The 19,072-nt window shown below is 46.6% G+C and overlaps 1 protein-coding gene across 1 annotated transcript in view; it reads right to left on the bottom strand.

Moving 5' to 3' along the window:
* Nucleotides 1-13,026, bottom strand: part of LOC119445972 (TWiK family of potassium channels protein 7) — a 72,515-nt gene extending 59,489 nt beyond the window's left edge. The window contains exons 1-2 of the mRNA XM_037712788.2: nt 12,755-13,026; nt 9,239-9,459 (exon numbers count right to left, since the gene is read on the bottom strand). Of these exons, the coding sequence (XP_037568716.1) occupies nt 9,239-9,459; nt 12,755-13,026 (493 nt within the window). The remainder of the gene's footprint in view (nt 1-9,238; nt 9,460-12,754) is intronic.
* Between the last annotated feature and the right edge of the window lie 6,046 nt (nt 13,027-19,072).

The following is a 19,072-nucleotide window of genomic DNA, read 5'->3' as shown; positions in this document are numbered from 1 at the left end:
TTCGCTAGGAAGGCAATAACTCGCGATAATCTGGCCTTGTCGGCTCGTACTACATGGCTGCCTTACGAAGAAGAACCTGTCACGCCGGGCCCGCGTTCGCTCGTGCCAAATTGCTGCTGGATATTTGCTTAACTTCCGATATTTTCTACACCTGATCGCCTCTCACTGGTAAAGAATGGCCTCGAATTCGCTTTGATTGGTCAGGGAGCACCTGCTCGCGAGGGGTACAGAAGAACATGCGACGTCCCCCTTCTAGTGGGATCCGAAATACAACGTGTGAGGCGTGAGACTCACGTAGCACACAGGGCCTCTCGTCCACTTCAATAAAGTGTGAGAGGGTTTCGCAAGCAGCCCCGAAGCTCGATTCAATGCGTGCAATGCTGACTTGAGAAAAGATGCCATTCGTTACGTCTGGAGCACAGGTGCTTCAGTTTCTGGGAGAATTGTGGCAGGGCGGAGTTACCCGGAAGAAGTGTCCCAGTTAAGCAAAGTTGAGTGGTGGAAGGAATGTTTACGCTGCTGTTTTAACACTGTTAAATGTTATCTTAAAGTTATGCCAGCATAAGCTAGCAATTTGCGCTCAGGTGTCGTGTGTTGTTTTTCTCGCCCAAGTCCTGTCCCTTCGTCGCTTTGCGCAACAGTGTTAATTATAAGCTAAGAGTTCTCGACTTGCCAATCAGTGCTCGTTGTGAAGTACGGATCCGATGAATTCATTAGGACTGCAGTTTGAACAAGCTAAGATGCCCACTTGGCCCTCTAAATCTTGAATACTAGCGCAGTTCGTCGGTATTGCCTGCGCTGATTGATCAGCTAGATTCCCCGAAGCCTTGATGCGTAATGAATGATGTAGTCGTGTCTGTGATGTCACGTGGCAACGGGAACCCATTCTGACCAGAGCAGAAGCCGAACCGGTCTACTCTCACCGTCTGGTGAGAGTAGACCAGTGAGATTAAATGACTGGGTGTACTCTTCGAGGAACACATGCCATGGAATGCACATGTTGAACTACTGCGTTCCAATACGTCCAGGGTTTCAGGCATTCTTTCTAGAGTGCGTTTCTCTTATATAAGACTGTCAAACTTCTAATTTATAAATATTTGTTTTTATCTCACGTTAACTTCTATCATCTAGTTTGGGGCATGGGGAAAATATCCCTGAATTACACATAATGCTGGAAAAGGCTGTTCGTGCTACCACAAAGACAGAGAGAGAGAGAGAGAGAGAGAGAAAGAGAGAAGTCATAAGGGAAAAGCAGGGAGGTTAACCAGGCTGAGCCCGGTAGGCGACCCTGCATCGGGGAAGGGGGAAAGGGGATAGAAAGAGGAGAAGGAAGAGAGAAGTTCACGCTCTGCACAGTTACAATCAAGGATTCATCGCTGACTTAGTCACAGGTGGTCATACAGGCCACGCGCGAGGCCACGGGCCCAAGATCTCCTCTGCAAATAGGCTTGTCGTCTAAGTGCCCCAAAGCCGTCCGTAGGGCTCTCCTCTCATCTTCGTATCTGGGGCAGTCTCATAAGAGATATATGGCTGTTTCCTGAACACCACATGTGATGCAATTGGCACTGTTCGCCATTCCAATTAGGCTATCACAATAGTGTCCCTTATGGCAGTGACACTGTCCCGCTCTTCCGTGAAACAATTTTAGTAACCCTGCCAGACTACCATCAAACAATTCTTATGATGTGGTATCGCACAGGCCTTAGAAGGGATGACTTCATAAGCACTGTTTCAAAACTAAAGCATATATGACCTTTACTTATAATACTCGTCTCGTTGAATCCTGTGATTTTCCGCGCACGCGTACTAATTACGGAAACGAAATGCCGCGTTTTCTTTTACCGTTTCACTTGAATCAAGTGACAACCTGAAAATAGGGATTACAGCATTTTACCATTTTTTTGTATGCTATTGTTGAACTAATGCTTGATGTACTCTTTTTTTATATCGCTTTACCGCTTTTCTGTATGCTGTTGTTGAAATAATGCTTGAAGTACTGTTTTGTTCGCCAGGTGATTCGGTCCGTCTCAATCCGCCTTTTTCATTTTCCTGTGCTGCCCTCTGCCGCACGCCGCTGGAAACGTTTTGGTAGGGTGCCGGGGATTTCGCCGGTTGATGTGCGTTTGCGCCCATGTTGAGTCCGCGTTGGTTGTCCGTTTCGTGGATCGCGAATAATTATTAATGGCTTCTCCGGGGCAGCATGTCATTCCTGGACACAATGTAGCGCTCACCGACTACTGGGTGAGCAGGTCCGAGTGCGCTGCTGTGCTAACAGTGCGACCGATAGAGGCACACCGAGTTCCATCTGCCGACGCGGCTGCCTTGGAGTTTATTGTCGCTGATTTCTACACTTGGAGCTCGCTTTTTGTATTCTTTTTACACATTCCTTAGACATTTCGCATATTCAAGAAGTCTTGAGCGCAGCCTTCCACGCCGGATTTATCAAAGCGGTGCACTTGTATACATCGACATCTATAGCCACAGATCGTTGTTAGCGTCAAATATTGGAGCGAATTAAGGTGTATCGCTGATATGAAATAATGTTAAAACGTAGCGATACATACATTTCTGCGCATGTGAGCCGTTTCCCACCCAGAGACGAGTCGATATGAGCGGCCGAACTACTTAAACAACGGTAATTGTGATCCAGATACATATATTACGGGCTGTTGATTTATTATTGATTCTCGCTTTTCTTTACCTTCATCATACTTACAGTTGGCGCGTGCTATAAAACATTATTAGGGAAATCTGTGCCCGCATAAGCGCTCATTTATAGGTCGTGTTGTTCTCTCGCGAAAACGCAGATGCAATCGGTGAGACCGTTGGTATAACTGAGCGAGACGGTTGTTGATGCGCCTTTACCGATGCGCCGTCTCTTGTCACCCGTTTGACACAGAGGTAAACAGCACATTACTGGAACTGTGTCAGCCTAGCAACACGTACAGATCCACCCATCTACGTAGCGAATGCGGCCGGCAGCCTACGGGTACGGTGACGTACAGGTGTTGGCACAGCTAGCGCTGTGTCGCCGCTTGCCGCTTACTTTGTACGCGCCGTGCGAAGTGAAGAGTCGTTGATTTCAAATCAGTAAGGCAGAAACGAACAATAAAAGCAGTTTCCTTCGCCCTAGCTGCTTACATTTCAGTTCAGGTGCGCCGGTAGCAGGTACAAGAACTCGACGTAAGCAGCTAGGGCGAAGGAAACTGGGCGAAGGAAACTCACACTTCATGTTCTCGGCATGAGAGCGTTGAAGAGTATGCATTTCAACTCCGTAGGCATCTTTGACTCATTTTGAGCACGATTAATACAAAGATATATCCATATGTATATGTTACACGATCATATCTGAAAGCGAAGGCGCTGCGGACATATCGCGTTGTCGGTTTGACGGCCGGTCGCGCGGGGTTCGGTCGAACGATGGTCGGCTCGCTGATTTTGTCGGTGCCGTCGACAAGAAAGCCCGTCACAGTACAGCTCGAGCTCATCGGATGCGTTGTTGTCGGCCTGGTATGATAAGATGGTCTCAGCGACCCAGGCCAATCGTTGGCGTGAGCGTCTTGTCGGTCTCGTGTCGACCCAGTGTTACCGCGCCTTAAACGAGGATTAAGGATTATGAACAGGGATAAGGTGCCTCAGAAAGGCTGGCCGAGTACGTGAACTCAGCCGCATGCTGCCGCCACCAGCAAGTGAGGGCCCGTGCTGCAAGAAGACTTCCCCAGCAACGGGATGTTTTTAAGAGTCGCCCAAGTGTAGCGCAGGGGTTTTTCATTAAATTTACTAGCCATCAATGAAAGGCGGCAACTACGTGGCTCAGGGTGCAGCCCAAACCACTCAGTGGTCCGGACGACACCCTGACCGCTTTCTGTTTTAAATTGGGAGTTTCACTTACGCTGCGCACGTTTTCGACACCGCACCGACGTCGAGTGGAGTTTCAACACGGTACACGGTACGAGTGTTAGAGCGCGCGTCCGAGCACTTTTTTTTTTTTTTTTTCGGGGGATCGTTCCTCGAGACAGGAGCGCGCGGCCGCGCGCGCGTCCCTTCCAGAACGTTTCGCGACTAATCCGCTAGGGCAGGACGCATGCGCCGTCGCACCATGAAAAAGGCGGATTGGAGTATTTGATATAGTATAGACCTAGTGCTCATATTCTGTTTGTTGCGACACATGCAGTGTACTCCTCGCCTGCATTTAATGTTAAAGGTACAATTTATCATGTTTATGCTTCTTTTCTATATATACTCATGCTGCGTCTTCGAGATGATTGTTTTTCTCATGTTGCACTTTTTTATTTTCTTGTTTGCATTAAGTATACATTCTTGCTGTGCTGTATTTGTCTGTCCCTGCCATTTGTGCTGGGTCGTGCTCCTAGTCAAGCCCGTGTAATGGCTTTTTGACCTCGCAGGTCAGCATCCCGGATGCTAGAATGAAGTTTGAAAGTCGTGGCTGACTCAACTCTTATCTTCCATCAGAGCACACTCGCTCCTCGATCATCCTCTCAACGAGTGAGTTCATGGGATCACTTAAGTTGCGGGGGACCTCGAAGATTTCCTTTTGTTGTGCCACTGTCCAACAATCACGATTGGCCGCGCCCCAATTTCTGGTGCACAGCTCATGTAGTAAACACGTACGTAAAGTCCAACAGCGAAATAGTTGAAGCGTTCTAGAAATCTCAATAGCCACGCACGCCATCGTCATCACCTCTCCGCGTGGCAATGTCTTTTCGAAACTTCGCTCCCAAAACTGTCACATATAAAGACCGCTCTTTGCTCATCACCCGCGCGAGTGCCGTTTGAAGGGGGTTTCCGTGCTAGCGCCCGTTCTTGCGTATATATAGTGCTGATGCGAATGACACGTGTGCACCGAGCCAATCAGAACCGAGCGAAGCGCTTTTCGCGCCGTGCCGCCGCGCGCTTTTTCCTGCCTTAGACAGGTCGTCCGGACGTCCTCACTTCCGTCCCCTCAGGTTTGCTACCAAATGTTTCTGTTTACCTTATTTGTGCTTCAATTCTATTTCGAAAAAAAAAAATCACCATACTTTTCTTGAACTGCTGTATGAACTGGGTATTGCGATTTTTTGTCCATTCTTTCTATCGCGCGGACTCCCAGCAGCCGGTTATAGATTCTTTTTTTTACGTCCGGCGTCGACGTTAACAAGGGCAGCGACATTCAGCGCCACGCGCCAGAACTCGCCGGTCCATTACCGGGTCGTTATATTTTCTCTGTTTGTACTGCGCGCCTCGCGAGCGGCCCCAATTTCTTTGGCACTCGCCGCTGCGGTCCGCAGAGTTGAGCGAAAGCCGAGGCTGCGTATGCGCCCGCGTTTGCCCGGAGAACTTGGCCGTTCGCATTGTTCCCGCTCGACACTTCCGGCGGAAGTGCGTCCCCGAGGAAAAACAGAACCGGCCGGCGCCTTGCAGCGCTCGGAAGTGTGCCCCGGCTGTCACGTTTGGCAGTTTCCCGTGGCTCGCACCCCGCTGAAATCTGCCCCAGAAGAATCGGAGGCACGACGCGAGGTGGCAAATTTTTCGACACATTCAAAATGGCCCTCCCCACTTTGCTCCTCGCTGTTGGGCGTCTGAAACAACGGCCAGACTGGATCCGCCGCGTACACTCTATACCTTTTCCTACATTCCCGGAGCCCAGTGAGTTTTTTTCATAGCACCGTCGATCAGCCTGATAGAGTGTTACATCCCCAATAGTTTCTTCTATGGCGCTCGCCATCGGGCATGCACTAAACGTGCATGCCTGCGAACTCGTTCTGACAAGCGTTAGCAGTCCAGACAGGGCAACCTGCGTGTATTCTTTAGGTGGCTTCATTCTCTTTTATTTGTGCTTTCGCGCGCATCAACATGTAACGTTTCTTAAAGTCAGTGTCTTTCTTAGCGACTTATCTCTACTTTACCGTATAGGGTTTGTGTGTTTCTAGTCTTTTTCGCGGACCGTTCCCGAAGATAGTGCGGTCTAAAAAAAGTTGCAGTTTCGCCCGAAAGGCGAAGCATCAATTGCGATAGCAAATTGGTAGAGAGCTATTCGGAGTAGGGATAGTACTTTTATCGGCTGCATAAACTTGGACACATTCGCTTTCTAACTGAATTGACAAGCGTGGTGTCATCGCGCACAAGCAAACTTGAATAGATCACACTGAATGACCGCAGACAACGACTGTCAAAACGCTGGCGCAGCCGCTGCAGCGGGCGAAAAATCGTGTGGTCTATCGCTTCAACGGAAACTGAGCGGCGAATGCACAGCGCATACAAAGGTCAGAGCCGTGTGGAGATAAGAGACGGTGCGGGCCACCGTCACCACAGCCAGTGCAAGCGTACTTGTTGGCAGAGTAGTGCATCGAGGGAGCGGCATGGACCGGCACTCGCTCGCTCACTACTCGCCTTCGCATTGCCATGCCGCGCCCGAAGAAATTGCCCACCGATGTGATGCATGCACTCAAAAAGCTTACATGAATCAACCTTCAATTGACATCGATCAAAAGTTGCAGCTTCAGCACGACTCCCACGATAATTTATGTGATTTATTCACCCTATTCTCACCCGCAATTACTCACTCAGGAAGACATTGTCATTGATCGACGTCAATTAGAAGTTGAATCGCCTTTCAAATTAAATATATATTTTTTTGTTACCAAGGCGGACGCGGTGGAAGAGCTTTGTCTAATAGAGCTGCTGTGCTAGCCACATAACTTCTTCGACACGGAATAAAGTTCGTATAAACTTCCGCTATTCCTTATTTTTCTTACAGGCGACTTACCGAAGGCTCGTATAAATCTCCTTCTACGTAAGTAACGGGGAGCATACCCTGGCGGGTTGCTTACAACCTTGCAGATGATGCAAAATCGCGAGTGCCAGATGCGCAATGCTGTACGTGTGACACCCGCGTGGCCGGTCGCAGTGGCAATAATTGCACATAGTGTGAACCCACGCCTATCTAGGGCTCGCCCGAATTGCATACGGTTGCGACGAACCTGACCATGGCCTCTTGACCTCGCGAATCTAAATCAGCAGGGCGCAAGCGTTTACTTGCTAGCACCGAATTTCGCTTTCCTGCCGACGTTTATTCCACGCAGACTTACTCAATTAAGCTTATTTTTAATCACTTTATTGACAGCAATTGTTTTCGATTAATAGTATATATTTACACAACAAGGTTGCTCGTGCTCACTGACCGTCGGAAGCGCCGGAACAACGCGTTCGTATTTCGTGCCAGAGGCAAAGTCATGGCTGAAATTGCTTTTGGCTTTGCTGGCTTCGCTGGCATTGGGGTGACCTTCAAAGACAGTGCATGCATGAAATCTGTTTGTGCCTAAACTTTGATTTGCGATGTTGATCATGAACATAGGTCCTAATATGGGTATGTGAGTGGCTCGCTTTAAAAAAAAAATTATTCTAATTTGTATTTTATAGGTTGAGTGATTAAGTATAACGTCTGTCAGGCGAAGTTGAATATTATACTTCGTCTGCGTCTACAGCATGCCTGACTAAACTGCGTCCTGTCCCCTCCTCTCTCTTTTTGTCCCCTCACCCTCCACTACACACAGCAACAGCTCACTCGTGAAGGACATACACCGCGCCGATAACTGAGGCGCATCTTTGTTTTTCACAGACAAACTTGCTTTCGTTGTGTCATTGATACCGCGTCCTGTGTGACCTACGTTGACTTTACCCCATGGAAATGGAGCGTTGCATAGGCACTCCTAGAGCACCTGTGTGCGTGGGTTCTGCGAATAAACTCAGTTGCGAGCGTCCGCTTATGCTGTGTGTCTTTGTTGCCTTGCCGTATTCATTTTGCACTATTCACTGATGCCATATACTACACGCTTCCTGTTAACTTGCACCTGTATGCCGTGACTGTTGTCAACTACGGTTGAGCGAATAAAAGAAGATGGGGTAGCCTCTGCATTGTCATTTGCACTGTTCCGTAGCGCAGATTTTCTCCTAAGGGATAAGCTGAAACTGCACTTCAATATGGACTTTCAAAACGCTTGTCACGGGCTAATGAGACTAGGTTTATTGTATACCAGTGGTAATCACGTTGCTGGGCCTGTAAGATGTAGTTTGCATGCAGGAGAAGGCGTTCTTCCGGGTCAGAAGAGGCGCCATCGCTACTCGGCATTTACGTGTGGTTTCCCGACCGACGAGTCTTAACTCGGTGATTTGACGATGACCGGCGAATTCGGCATTATATGGCCGATGGCTTGGTCATCTAGAACCACTTTTTCTGAAGGAGGCTAAATCTCTACTTTTCGCTGAAAAAGACGCAAATAAATGCAGCATGGAATTGAAGCGTTTGCTTTCGTCCCGTTTTGTATGTCCCATACTGAACTGCGGCACAATAAATAGCCAAGCATTTCTGTTCAACGTTCGCAGTCGTCACGCTTCTTTCGTAACCTTCTTTTTAACCACCCACTTCACATTTTGAAATGTGCAATTTAGTGACAGTGGCTTAGCCAGGATGCAGGAAGCAGAAGTTAATGAGCGCGCTCACTCCGCCTTCCGCGGCAAATGTGGCGAAATAGTCACATGAAGAGAGCTGGCTCTCATCGGCCTCCATGGCCGTTTTAGCATTATCAGTACACTAATGCAACATCATGTCGATGTTTCGCTAAGTCTTCGTGTAGGACGGACACTATTACCAAAGCAGGCTGCGGAACTGGATGCAAGAGCCACTTGCAATGTTGCCCCAGCTGAATACAGTACGCAGGAAATCCGTGGTTCAATTTTACGAAAAGCGCACTAACAGCTTTGTAAGTATCCCGTCATATGTGCGGACGATCCAAAGAATTCGCGCTGCTCGCGTATAGACTACTTGATAGAAGGTGAAGTGGGCAATAACTCTTTAGAGGGCGCGAACGCACACAACTGAACGCGCTGGTCCTCGTGGTAATCCCCAAAATAGAACAGGAAACGACACAAGCTGACGCAGAAAGGCGGTTCAATATCTCGGGACGCGTCGCGCTAGCTACTATCGAATTACCGCCGCCTGAGCATGATATGCTGTTTGTAAGTCCTTTACACGTCCCTCCACTCTGATGATGATGATGACCGTGATGCCTGCGGCTGCAGCGATTTGAAGCGTAAAATCGACGCGCATTGCCAGATTGGGCCCGCGTACCGCAGATTGGTTGCCAGCTTTCTCGGCTTCTATTATTTTATACGCGGCTATATATACGGGTGGCAACCATGAACTGCGAACGGCGACCTCCCACCGACGCGCTCCGCTCACCGATGGTGGTGAAGACGGTTCCGCAGTAGAACATGGCGCCCCAGAATGTCCACAGCTGACGCTCGGCGTCCGTGGTGATGCCGGCCTGACAGAGGGCGCGCATCTGCGCCTCGTACTCTTGCAGACGCCGCTGTGCCAGCCGCCGCCACCGGGACTCGTCAGCCGTCGCGCAGCTCCGGCGCAGCTCCTCCAACAGCAGCCGACGCACCTGGACCAAAACGCTAAGTTACGGTCGCTGCACCAGCGTTTGGAGTCTTTGAGGGCTGCGCTCGACGGTGAAATCCAAACGAGCCAGATGAATTCGGGATCTTGAACTGACTGAGAAGGATTGTCACCGTGTTCGCCCACAGTTCATCAAGATGACGTCAATAGTGTAATGCCCAGCGTAATGCCCAGCGTATACCTCAAAATTGTGATTTAAGCTCGAGCAACTAAACACACAGCATATAGTGCCGTTTTCGATACGCTGAATGAAGTTAGCTATGGGTAGTTCAACAAACCAATTTCTAATAAATTATTTACTATACTAATTAGACTAAACTCCAACAATAACATTTCACTTATTTTCTTACAAATAAAGATGAACAAGTTGTTCCAATTTTTCTTGATGTGGAACTGCGTCTGACATTGCCGGGATGAAGTATGAATCGGGACACTCAGTGCGACTAGGCCAATCGCCTCAATCGAATATTGATCTTGCAGTTAAGAAGGATATGTTCGCTTTGTAAGTTTGTTTCTTCACATGCGACTAATTTCTACTGTATTCGTTTTCTTCTTCTTCTTCTTCTTTTTTTTCTACGGCGTTCATATAACCGGTATGCGTTTTTAGTTGTCTCTTGTATATTATATTTATTCTAGCTCCTGTATATGATAATCATTGTTGAAATATTGCGGTTGACTCAACTCCCACCCACAATTAATCGCTTGATTAACATATACCAACAGATTCATTCTGCTTTTTTAATTTGTTGCTTATGTGTCGGTATGTGACCTCCTTCTCGAGATCTTTGAGATTAGCAGCAGCTAAACAAGACAACTTTGTAAATAAATAAATAAATAAATAAATAAATAAATAAATAAATAAATAAATAAATAAATAAATAAATAAATAAATAAATAAATAAATAAATAAATAAATAAATAAATAAATAAATAAATAAATAAATTCGGCGGAACTTTATCCGCCTGTAGCATTTGTATGGAGAAACGGCGCTAACCAAGTAGGTGAGATAGGCTAAGAAGTGGAGAAAAATAATCAGAAACAAAAGTGCAAATTAAACGGAAGTGGTGATACCGCAACAAAATGTACGCATAGTTGAGTACTCAGAGGTTAGCGAGACTTTTCGTTCGCAAGTGTTCGCCAAGCGAGTAGCTCGTAAAAATTTTCTCCGGCAGGACACACGCGCTCTTATCCCCCCGTGTGTCTGCTCCCTCCCCCTTCACCTTACTAGGGCGGAGGAAGTTGTGCTTAGGAGGCTTCGGGCCGGGGTGGCCCTTACACCGGCTGTGATCTCAAGGTGGAACTGGTCGCATTTACCACTGGGTGCTACGTGTCCGTACTGCTCCGTCCCTGTGATGGAAGCAGATGCATACCATCTAATATGGACATGTACTGGTTTACAATCGGAACGCTCGCGTCTCCTACTACAAGCCGGCCTCCGTTACAGTGTGACAACCAGCTATGATCGCTGGATACACGATAACAAGTTCCACAAAACACTGCTTCAATTTATACACAACACAGGCCTCACAGCACACATATAATACACATACATATCAAAAATTATGCCTTAACGGCAAGTCTTTATCGCAATAAAAAAAAAAAAAAGAGTAGCTGGCCTCATTCGCTAATAATATGTAAAGCATCACGTATGCTTGGCAACTGCCCTTGCCAACAGTTCTAGCATAAAAAATAAAAGTTGTCAGTGGGCGCGCAGTAGGTTGCGTAAGCGCAGATACTAGCCAATGGTGATGTTGGACATATTATTAGCGAATGGCCAGCAGCAGTCACGAACGAAAAGCTGTGTTAATGCGTCCTTGAACTCTTTCAAGGCTGCAAGAGTGTCAACAGCACTCGGAATTCCCAGATCGTCCCAAAGATTGATCATGCGCAGTGCTGTTTGGCTTCGCTGATATCTGATAGAAAAAAAATTGCCCGCCAATCCACCCTGTGAAGGTGGTTGGAAAGCGAAGCTTTTTACGCCACCCTCACGGTGACTGCGGCGCACTTGATATTTCACACACTACAACGTAACTTTAACCACGGCCTTTATTATTATTTACTTCACAACAATGTTCACTACTGCTTTATGATCGGTGTGATATACACTACTAGACTACCCCATAGTGGGTAGACTACCCCATAGTGGGGTAGTCTAGAAAATGAACCGAAGCAGTTACTATGCTGGAAGGGTTTCGAATGACGTCAACCCTCTTTCAAGCAGCTGCATAAGCTTTGCAACAGCTGCAATCTAATCTTACGGACCGCGCCGAGCCTGTTTCCGTTGTTTGCCCGCAGCCCTTATCATCCATCATGTTGGCTCATCACTTTGAAGCTTGTTTTTGTGGTTTTTCTTGCGAAAACGAGTGCTTAGTTGTACGCTGAATGCCTGAATTCAAGTAAGCTATACTGCTATACCTGCAATTGTTAGCGGTTCGTCGGGATCGTTTTTTGATTACAACGACGGACACGACAGAACCCTTGGCTGGTAGAGGTACAAAGCTTCGCTTTAAAAAGACGCACGACCCCGCCATTGGACGACATAAGGGCGGAAAATTGCAATTAGTTCACTGGGAGCTGGCACACAGTGATCTATGTCATGGATTTGACGGGACTTCGGAATGTTAATTGTAGTCCTAGCTTAGCGCTGTAGTGAAACTCGTGTTGCACCTCGTTGTCATGGCTGCCTAGGCATAACTCGAAATTGCTTTTTTTCAAGGCAGGAAGTGAACATTTTTAGAAAAAAAAAAGAGACAATCGAGCTAAATGATGACAATTGATGGAAAATTACAGAGATTCAGCAAAATTACCGCTCCTAATGATACCTATGAGAAAGAGATTCTTAGGGGCGCGTGACCACGATCACGCGCCCCAAAGAATCTTGATGATCGGCTCAGTAAATAATACGCGGAGGTTCCCTCTCTCCCACTCAAAACATAAAAGCAATAAAGAACAGAAGAGCAAGGGCAATAATTTTATAACATAGGCCACCAGAAATGAAGCACCTGGAATTTCCCTATTGGTCACACATACATTAGCAGAAATAGAGAACCTTTGTGCAACTCAACCGGACAGTGACGGAAGCTGTGAATAATACCGCAGCACGCACTGCTTGTCGGGCCCGTTTGCCTGCGAGACATCCCTCCCTCCCTTCCCACATCAATCAATCAATCAATCAATCAATCAATCAATCAATCAATCAATCAATCAATCAATCAATCAATCAATTTTAGCCGCATTAAAGTGGAAATGCGTTACGCATATGGAATCATGTCCTTTACTTTATACGAGCTCACCTGGTGAGGCCCGCCTTTGCGCGGGCCTCGTACGGGCCTTCGAGGTAGCGGAATGCGAGCGCCCCCAGCGCTGCATATGCGGCCAGCAGGAAGAGCAGGAGCACGTGCGCGAACCATCGTTGAGAGATGGTGTGCAGCCGCTGGGCCATGCGCACGCCCCAGGACCGGCGGGCCGACAGCGTCACCACGTGCATCGGGCTCACCACAAGCAGCGCCGGCGGCACCGGGCCCCGGGGCGTAAGGGTCGGCGGTTCGCTGTGAGTGCCGGCCATGGCGGCGCCCGCAACTATAGCACCGGCGAGTTCCAGACGACCTGCGTCTGTGCCAACAGGCGAGGAGCTTCACAATGCTGTCAGCATTGGCACTTCGCGCCTTTTGCTATAAATGCGCCTCTATGATTCTTCGTTCGTCGTTTGTGGGGTTGTTAGAGGCAGGCGGGCTTTTACGTGCAATGTGAATTGCCATTAAACCTGTTTCAAGGTTTTCCCGAATAGGTACATCACCCTAAACATGAATGTTCAACTCATTGCGCAATGGCTATTGCAGCTCGGCAACTTTTTTGCAAGGCTTTGGCCCGCCTGCAGCAAGCAAATTTCTCTCTTTCTCTCTCTCCCCCTTCCACTCTCTTTCTCTTTTTATCCCCCTACACCTTCCCCCCGTGCAGGGTAGCCAACCGGAACTACCTCTCGTTAACGTCCGTGCCTTTCTATGCATCATTTCCTTCTCTCCCCTCAGTGTAGGGTAACAAACCGGACGTACGTCTGGTTAACCTCCCTGCCTTTCCTACCCGCTCTCTCCTCCTTGCATCTCATGTAATTCTCTGCATGCATGTGATAGTGTTTTAAGGCAAATCAGTTTTGCGAAAATCGCAAGGTGGAGGAAGTGTCATGAAGGGGAAAATTGTCATCCACCCGAATGTAAAACGAAGCTACAAAGGAAACCCGTACGGGTTTCTCACAAAGAAAGCTTCGCAGTTGGGTAAAAATTCGTCCTGGTCGGGGATGAGGACGAATTTTTCATTGAGCTGCGAAAGGAAACCGAAGCGCAAACAGATGTTACTTCTGCTTGCTTTTAGACAATCATAGGCATGAAGACACCTGACGCTTTCGTTGCAAGCGCACTTGCGGTGAATGTCGGCCTTACGCTGAGATGAACGGACATGCTGCCGACAGATCGCTGGAGTGAAGCATTTCTCCCCCGAGCGCCTGCGACGTTCGAGCTGCTCGAGCGTCTCTTTGCGAGTCCGGAAGCTTCCAAAAAGTGGGCGCCGTCTTTTCGTAGCCTTTAGAGCCAGCCGTAGAATCATACACCTTATAAAGTAATCTGCTGCCGTAGACTGGGCGAAACCTGGCACACTTGCACGCATTTTGTTCCATAGTACTTTTGCTGGACAGCCAGGAACATCTGGTAAAATTGTACGACAATATTCTGCAGTGAAATGATCAGAGCAAACGTGAGAGTTTCCGCAAGGAGACCAGGGGCCGAATTCACAAAGCTTTTGTTAGCAGGCCCTCTTTGCAGTTGTACGGCTGTCCTCGCTAATATTATGTCCATAATCATGACTGGTGGGGACCTGCGCTTATGGACAGTTATAGAGAAAAAGCTTTCTTTGTGAATACAGGTCGTGATGCAATTTTTGAAAGTCCGGGAGGCTCACTAAAACGAATCACACAACTAACAACTTTCTAAGGTACATGAAAATTTGCTGATATTATGGCGATTCATGTAGGCGGCTGAGCCATCAAAATCACTATCAGTGCCATTCGCAGTTCGCGATAGCGTGATGCTCTTACTGGCAATCTGGGCTCGAATTCATAAAAATTTCTTGCACTAGAATTTTTCCTATGAAACAATTACAGCCAATCCGGATGCCAGACATATCATTAGCGAAGCGGTCAGCCAATAACAAAGCAAACTTACGAAAGAAAATGTTTCTGAATCTGGCCCTTGATCTCCCAACATTCATTCGTGTTCAACCCAACGCAGAGCTTTTAGCACGAGCGCAGCCGGTTAGGCTAATGTGCGTCTTGGATTGAGACGTGCTGTTCAGTAACCTGTCTGAGTGACCTCTTCGTCGCCTGTCAAACGACTGTTCCGCGACGTACCGCCTGTAGGCGTTCTGACAGAGGTGCGCCGTCCGGGCTGCCACAGCTGCACCTAGTGCGGGACTGTCCAACTAACGCTTTTTGTTTACCCTCCAGTGTCTCAAGCGGCTATGAAAATTGGAACTTCTGTCTCCTACAGCAGAGTGCGACAAGCCAGGACGGTGCTAGGCAATTTTGGTAACAATATCGGCAGATCAAGAGAGCACTACAGCTTGTAGGTGAAAACCGTTATACATATACACGATACACTTATACACGTTATCACTGATGACATAAAGCCTAGAGAAAGTATACTTAGTTTTTAGCTTTATTTTTTTTTCTCATTACGACTTCATAAGAAATTTGAGATCGTAAAAAACAAGCAAGCACTGTGAGCAGTTTTGTTTTCCTTCACGGGGCTGCGCAGCAACTAACCGTGTAACTGGTATCGAACTTCATGTATTAAAGCACGAACACCATAAAGCACATGAAATGCTTTGTAGAACTACTACTACTACTACTACTACTACTACTACTACTACTAATAATAATAATAATAATAATGGACGTTTGCGATAGGAAACTTATGACAGCGGTGACTCAGAGGGACGAAGTATAGCTTACCATGTTCATTCGAGCAGCAGAGGACGGCGCGTGCTGAGCGACGGTGTCCCCAGTGCACGTGGCTGTCGGAGCGCCGCTCTCCAGTGGTACACGCGTGCTGCGTCGCCCGGAGCTGGAGGCGCTCGATCTGGCGTTGGCAATATTTAGCGGGACGCGGGAGGAGCGGCTGCGCGCAAGATGGCCGGCCCCACCTTCTTTATTGGAGGGCCTCTCCTTGCACGCCTTGGGGTGCCGCGGAAACACGCGTTCGCCCGCAAGCGACTTCGGGTTCGGGCATCGCGAGCGCGCGGCAAATGCAAACAAACAACGGAATGTGCGAGCGCGGGCACTTATCTGCTCGCAACACTTTTACCCCAATCAAAGGCGACTTGCATATTGCGCTTGTAACAGCTGCGTTAAGAGCAAGTCATAACTGCAGTCGAGTCGAGCTTAGACTTCAACATAATGTTACACGTGAAACGCGAACATGCTCCCAGGCGGGGTGCTGAGCTCTGGAAACATTAGGCAACTTCACTGAGGACGTTGTCGACGACGGAGATCAAGGAGTCCGGACCTGCGCTCGAGATCTAATAGAAAAACGTTTATTCCCTCTTTTTATTTGCCTCTCGCTGTCACCTTGACAACTGCTGATTCGATTTCAATGACGTTTTGAATTTACTTGGATTTAATTGTTAGCTATACCATACATACACACACATTCAGCGTCCCCCCCCCCCCCCTTTTTTTTTTTTTTACTTCGAGCATATTAAAAAAAAATCACGCAGAAGCTCCAGTGGAGTTGTCTAAGTATGCGTAAGCATTGTGCCACTTGCTCATCTCCACGCAGCGCGGTGTCATTATCAAACTTGATCCGACCAGCATAAACCCTTATCAAGCTTTATCGGTCATTCTCACCCTTATCGGACTCGATCCGACCCTTATCAACGCTTATCGGTCGTTATCAACCTGTGAAAGTGAATGTCAAGCGAAGCTGTTGCAAAACCACCCCTACAACTGTTGAGGGGGGTATGCAATGCTTTATTGATGGTTCGGATGCTTGTTTTAAGCTTGTTCTTTATTGAAACGTATGCTGTTCTGTGGGTTGTATGTGTGATTTCAATGAGTTTTAATGCACTGTTCACTTCACTTTGCTGAGCGCTTGTAGCCTCAGCCTTACGGGGATATGAGCCATTGCATTCGTTTTACTTGACGGATGGACAGGCTTCGCGTTGGGTAGGCATATAAATGCTTAGGCATTTAAAACTCCCGTTATCACATAAAATATTATGATTACACAATAACAATGGGAGGGAGAGGCATGGATAATAATTGCACAAACAAAATGTGGACACAGAAGAATTCGTCTAACAATAGCTGTTTCATGATAACCACAGTATTATAAATTTTGTTAGCAAGACACAACTTATGGTGTATTAAAACAAGATTTAAAAATTTTTGAGGAATGAAGGAATAGTAGGAGCAGACCTCACATTTTGGTGAGGTTCTTTCGAAATGTAATTCGTGTGAATTTGCTAAATTTAACAGAGAAAGTTTCTATAGTGTATCGATTGTTGAAAGCATTAATTTTATTTAGGCCCTTATGTTAACAAATATTGCCAAAAATTGGTCAATAATACTATGGAAGCACTAAATTTATGTTTACAGAATACGTAACTCCGCAACGAAAACCGATGTCGCCATTCTGCAAGCTAATTTATTAGAGCATTTATATCCAACGAATATACTCTTTTAGTTTAGTGCTTATGTAAAACCGTTACTTCGTTTACCTCAGTTTTGCAAAAGTCGTACTCCAAATTTATTGGTATATCTTATAATGGTATGAGCAATATCAGTAATATGCACCTTGGACGCCATATGTGATGCGATCCACAGCATTGTTACACTTCCTTTCTATGGGAAGATTCAGTCGAACTTGCAGCTTCATTTCTCTTTCGACAGTTGTCTTTTTGCAGTAGAAGGCGTGCCAAAAAGTTAACTGACGAAAAAGAAATGGAGCTTCAAGTTGAACTGCATCTTCGTATCCAGTTGAACTGGCACACACTCTCCTGCAATGCAAGCACACCCGAGCAAGCATCCCAATCGACACAAACAGCAGCAGCAGACGCAGACCCAAAGAACCTCACTGAAACGTGGGAGGCTGCAATCTCCAAACCGGACCTGGTCGACCAGCGCCAACTTATCGCACAGGCCCGGCGGACGGTCCAGGCCAGAGGGTTCCTGAAATAAGGGACCCTCCCACCTCGATTGACAAGCCACTGTTTCAATAAAGGTTTATTCATCTCATGTCATCATTTTAAAGTGAAGGGCTAAATCAAGAATATCCTCCCGACAGTTAACTCAATCTTTGTTACATGTCACGGTACATGTTTACTTTCTCTTTTAAACGCAACGAATCTAATGAAAGCCCACCAGTAAGTAAGAACATGTCTGGTAGACTTCGGCGCTCGCACTTTTCTGGATATTAGCTGCCGCCGTCTGTTTCATTTCTCAAGCTGCGACCAGCTTCGGATCGTCATACGCTTGCATAAATCTATAAACGTCTTGTGATCCGGGGAACATTAAGTGCACCGAATCTTTGTGTCGCTACACCTGTTTGTTTTTCCTTTTTTTTCTGGGGTTGTTCGCTTAACAAAGGCACTCAATTTTTTCCGTGGTGCAGTGCGGTAGTTCTAGATACAAAAAAAAAAAAAAGCTGTTCTGAATAGTCACGACACAAACAGTAAGGAAGAATGAAAAATTAAATCCTGTAGTATATATCATACCGTGATACCTTTTTAATTCGACCAAAAAAAAATCGCTTGGAGTATATAGCGAAATTCGGCTTCTTCAATTGGATCCTGAAGAAGCGGACGTTACTTGTAGTACAAATCACGATGCCCATGTGCCTTATTAAGACGATTGTAAATTTACTAATTCGATACATAATTGTTCACCTCAAGACATTTGTTTGAATTGTGAAATTGAAACCGAGCAGCAGTTAAGTCACATCTGTTGAGCAGAAATCTTAAGACTAGCATTACTTTCAAGATACCCTTCCCTAAAATTTGCTGAAAGGTGCTTGGGAGCTACAGTTACGGCATTACAAACACTTTGACAAACGAACTTAGGAAAATCTTAGCTAAAGCGCCAACGGGTTTCGTAGCACACTTTGAGGCCGGATATCTCGAAAGTGGTGCTACGTCTTTCAGGCTAAGCAAACATAACTTCACTATACTTCTCGGCTTCAATTTCCCAATGGCCACAGTACCCTAACGTTAATAATTAAGAAGTTAATTAGTAAATCTTATTATTTAGCTAAGTGAACATTTAGGTTTATGATGCAGGTGATTTCTGATTATTTCATAAGGTTAACTGGAAAGGTGTTGCTATCTGTTGCTTTAAAAATTCTGTTCGACAGAATTTTAAATAAACAGGTGCTACACAATGCCTTCAAATTTAAAGTATCAGTAATATTAAAACGCTTTGCTAGCGACGCAATGGCAGCTTGCAAATGTAGTTTATTCATTTTGGCATACAAAACTTTCGCGAACAAGTACAATCAACAAACAGATAACATTAACAAAAATGGATTAATTAACATTTATTTCTTCGCGTTTATGGTATATGTTTA

Source organism: Dermacentor silvarum, chromosome 1 (assembly GCF_013339745.2).
Source record: "Dermacentor silvarum isolate Dsil-2018 chromosome 1, BIME_Dsil_1.4, whole genome shotgun sequence".
Taxonomy (NCBI): Eukaryota; Metazoa; Arthropoda; class Arachnida; order Ixodida; family Ixodidae; genus Dermacentor; species Dermacentor silvarum.
Note: the sequence above shows the minus strand (reverse complement) of the source record. Positions and strands in the feature narration are given on the sequence as shown.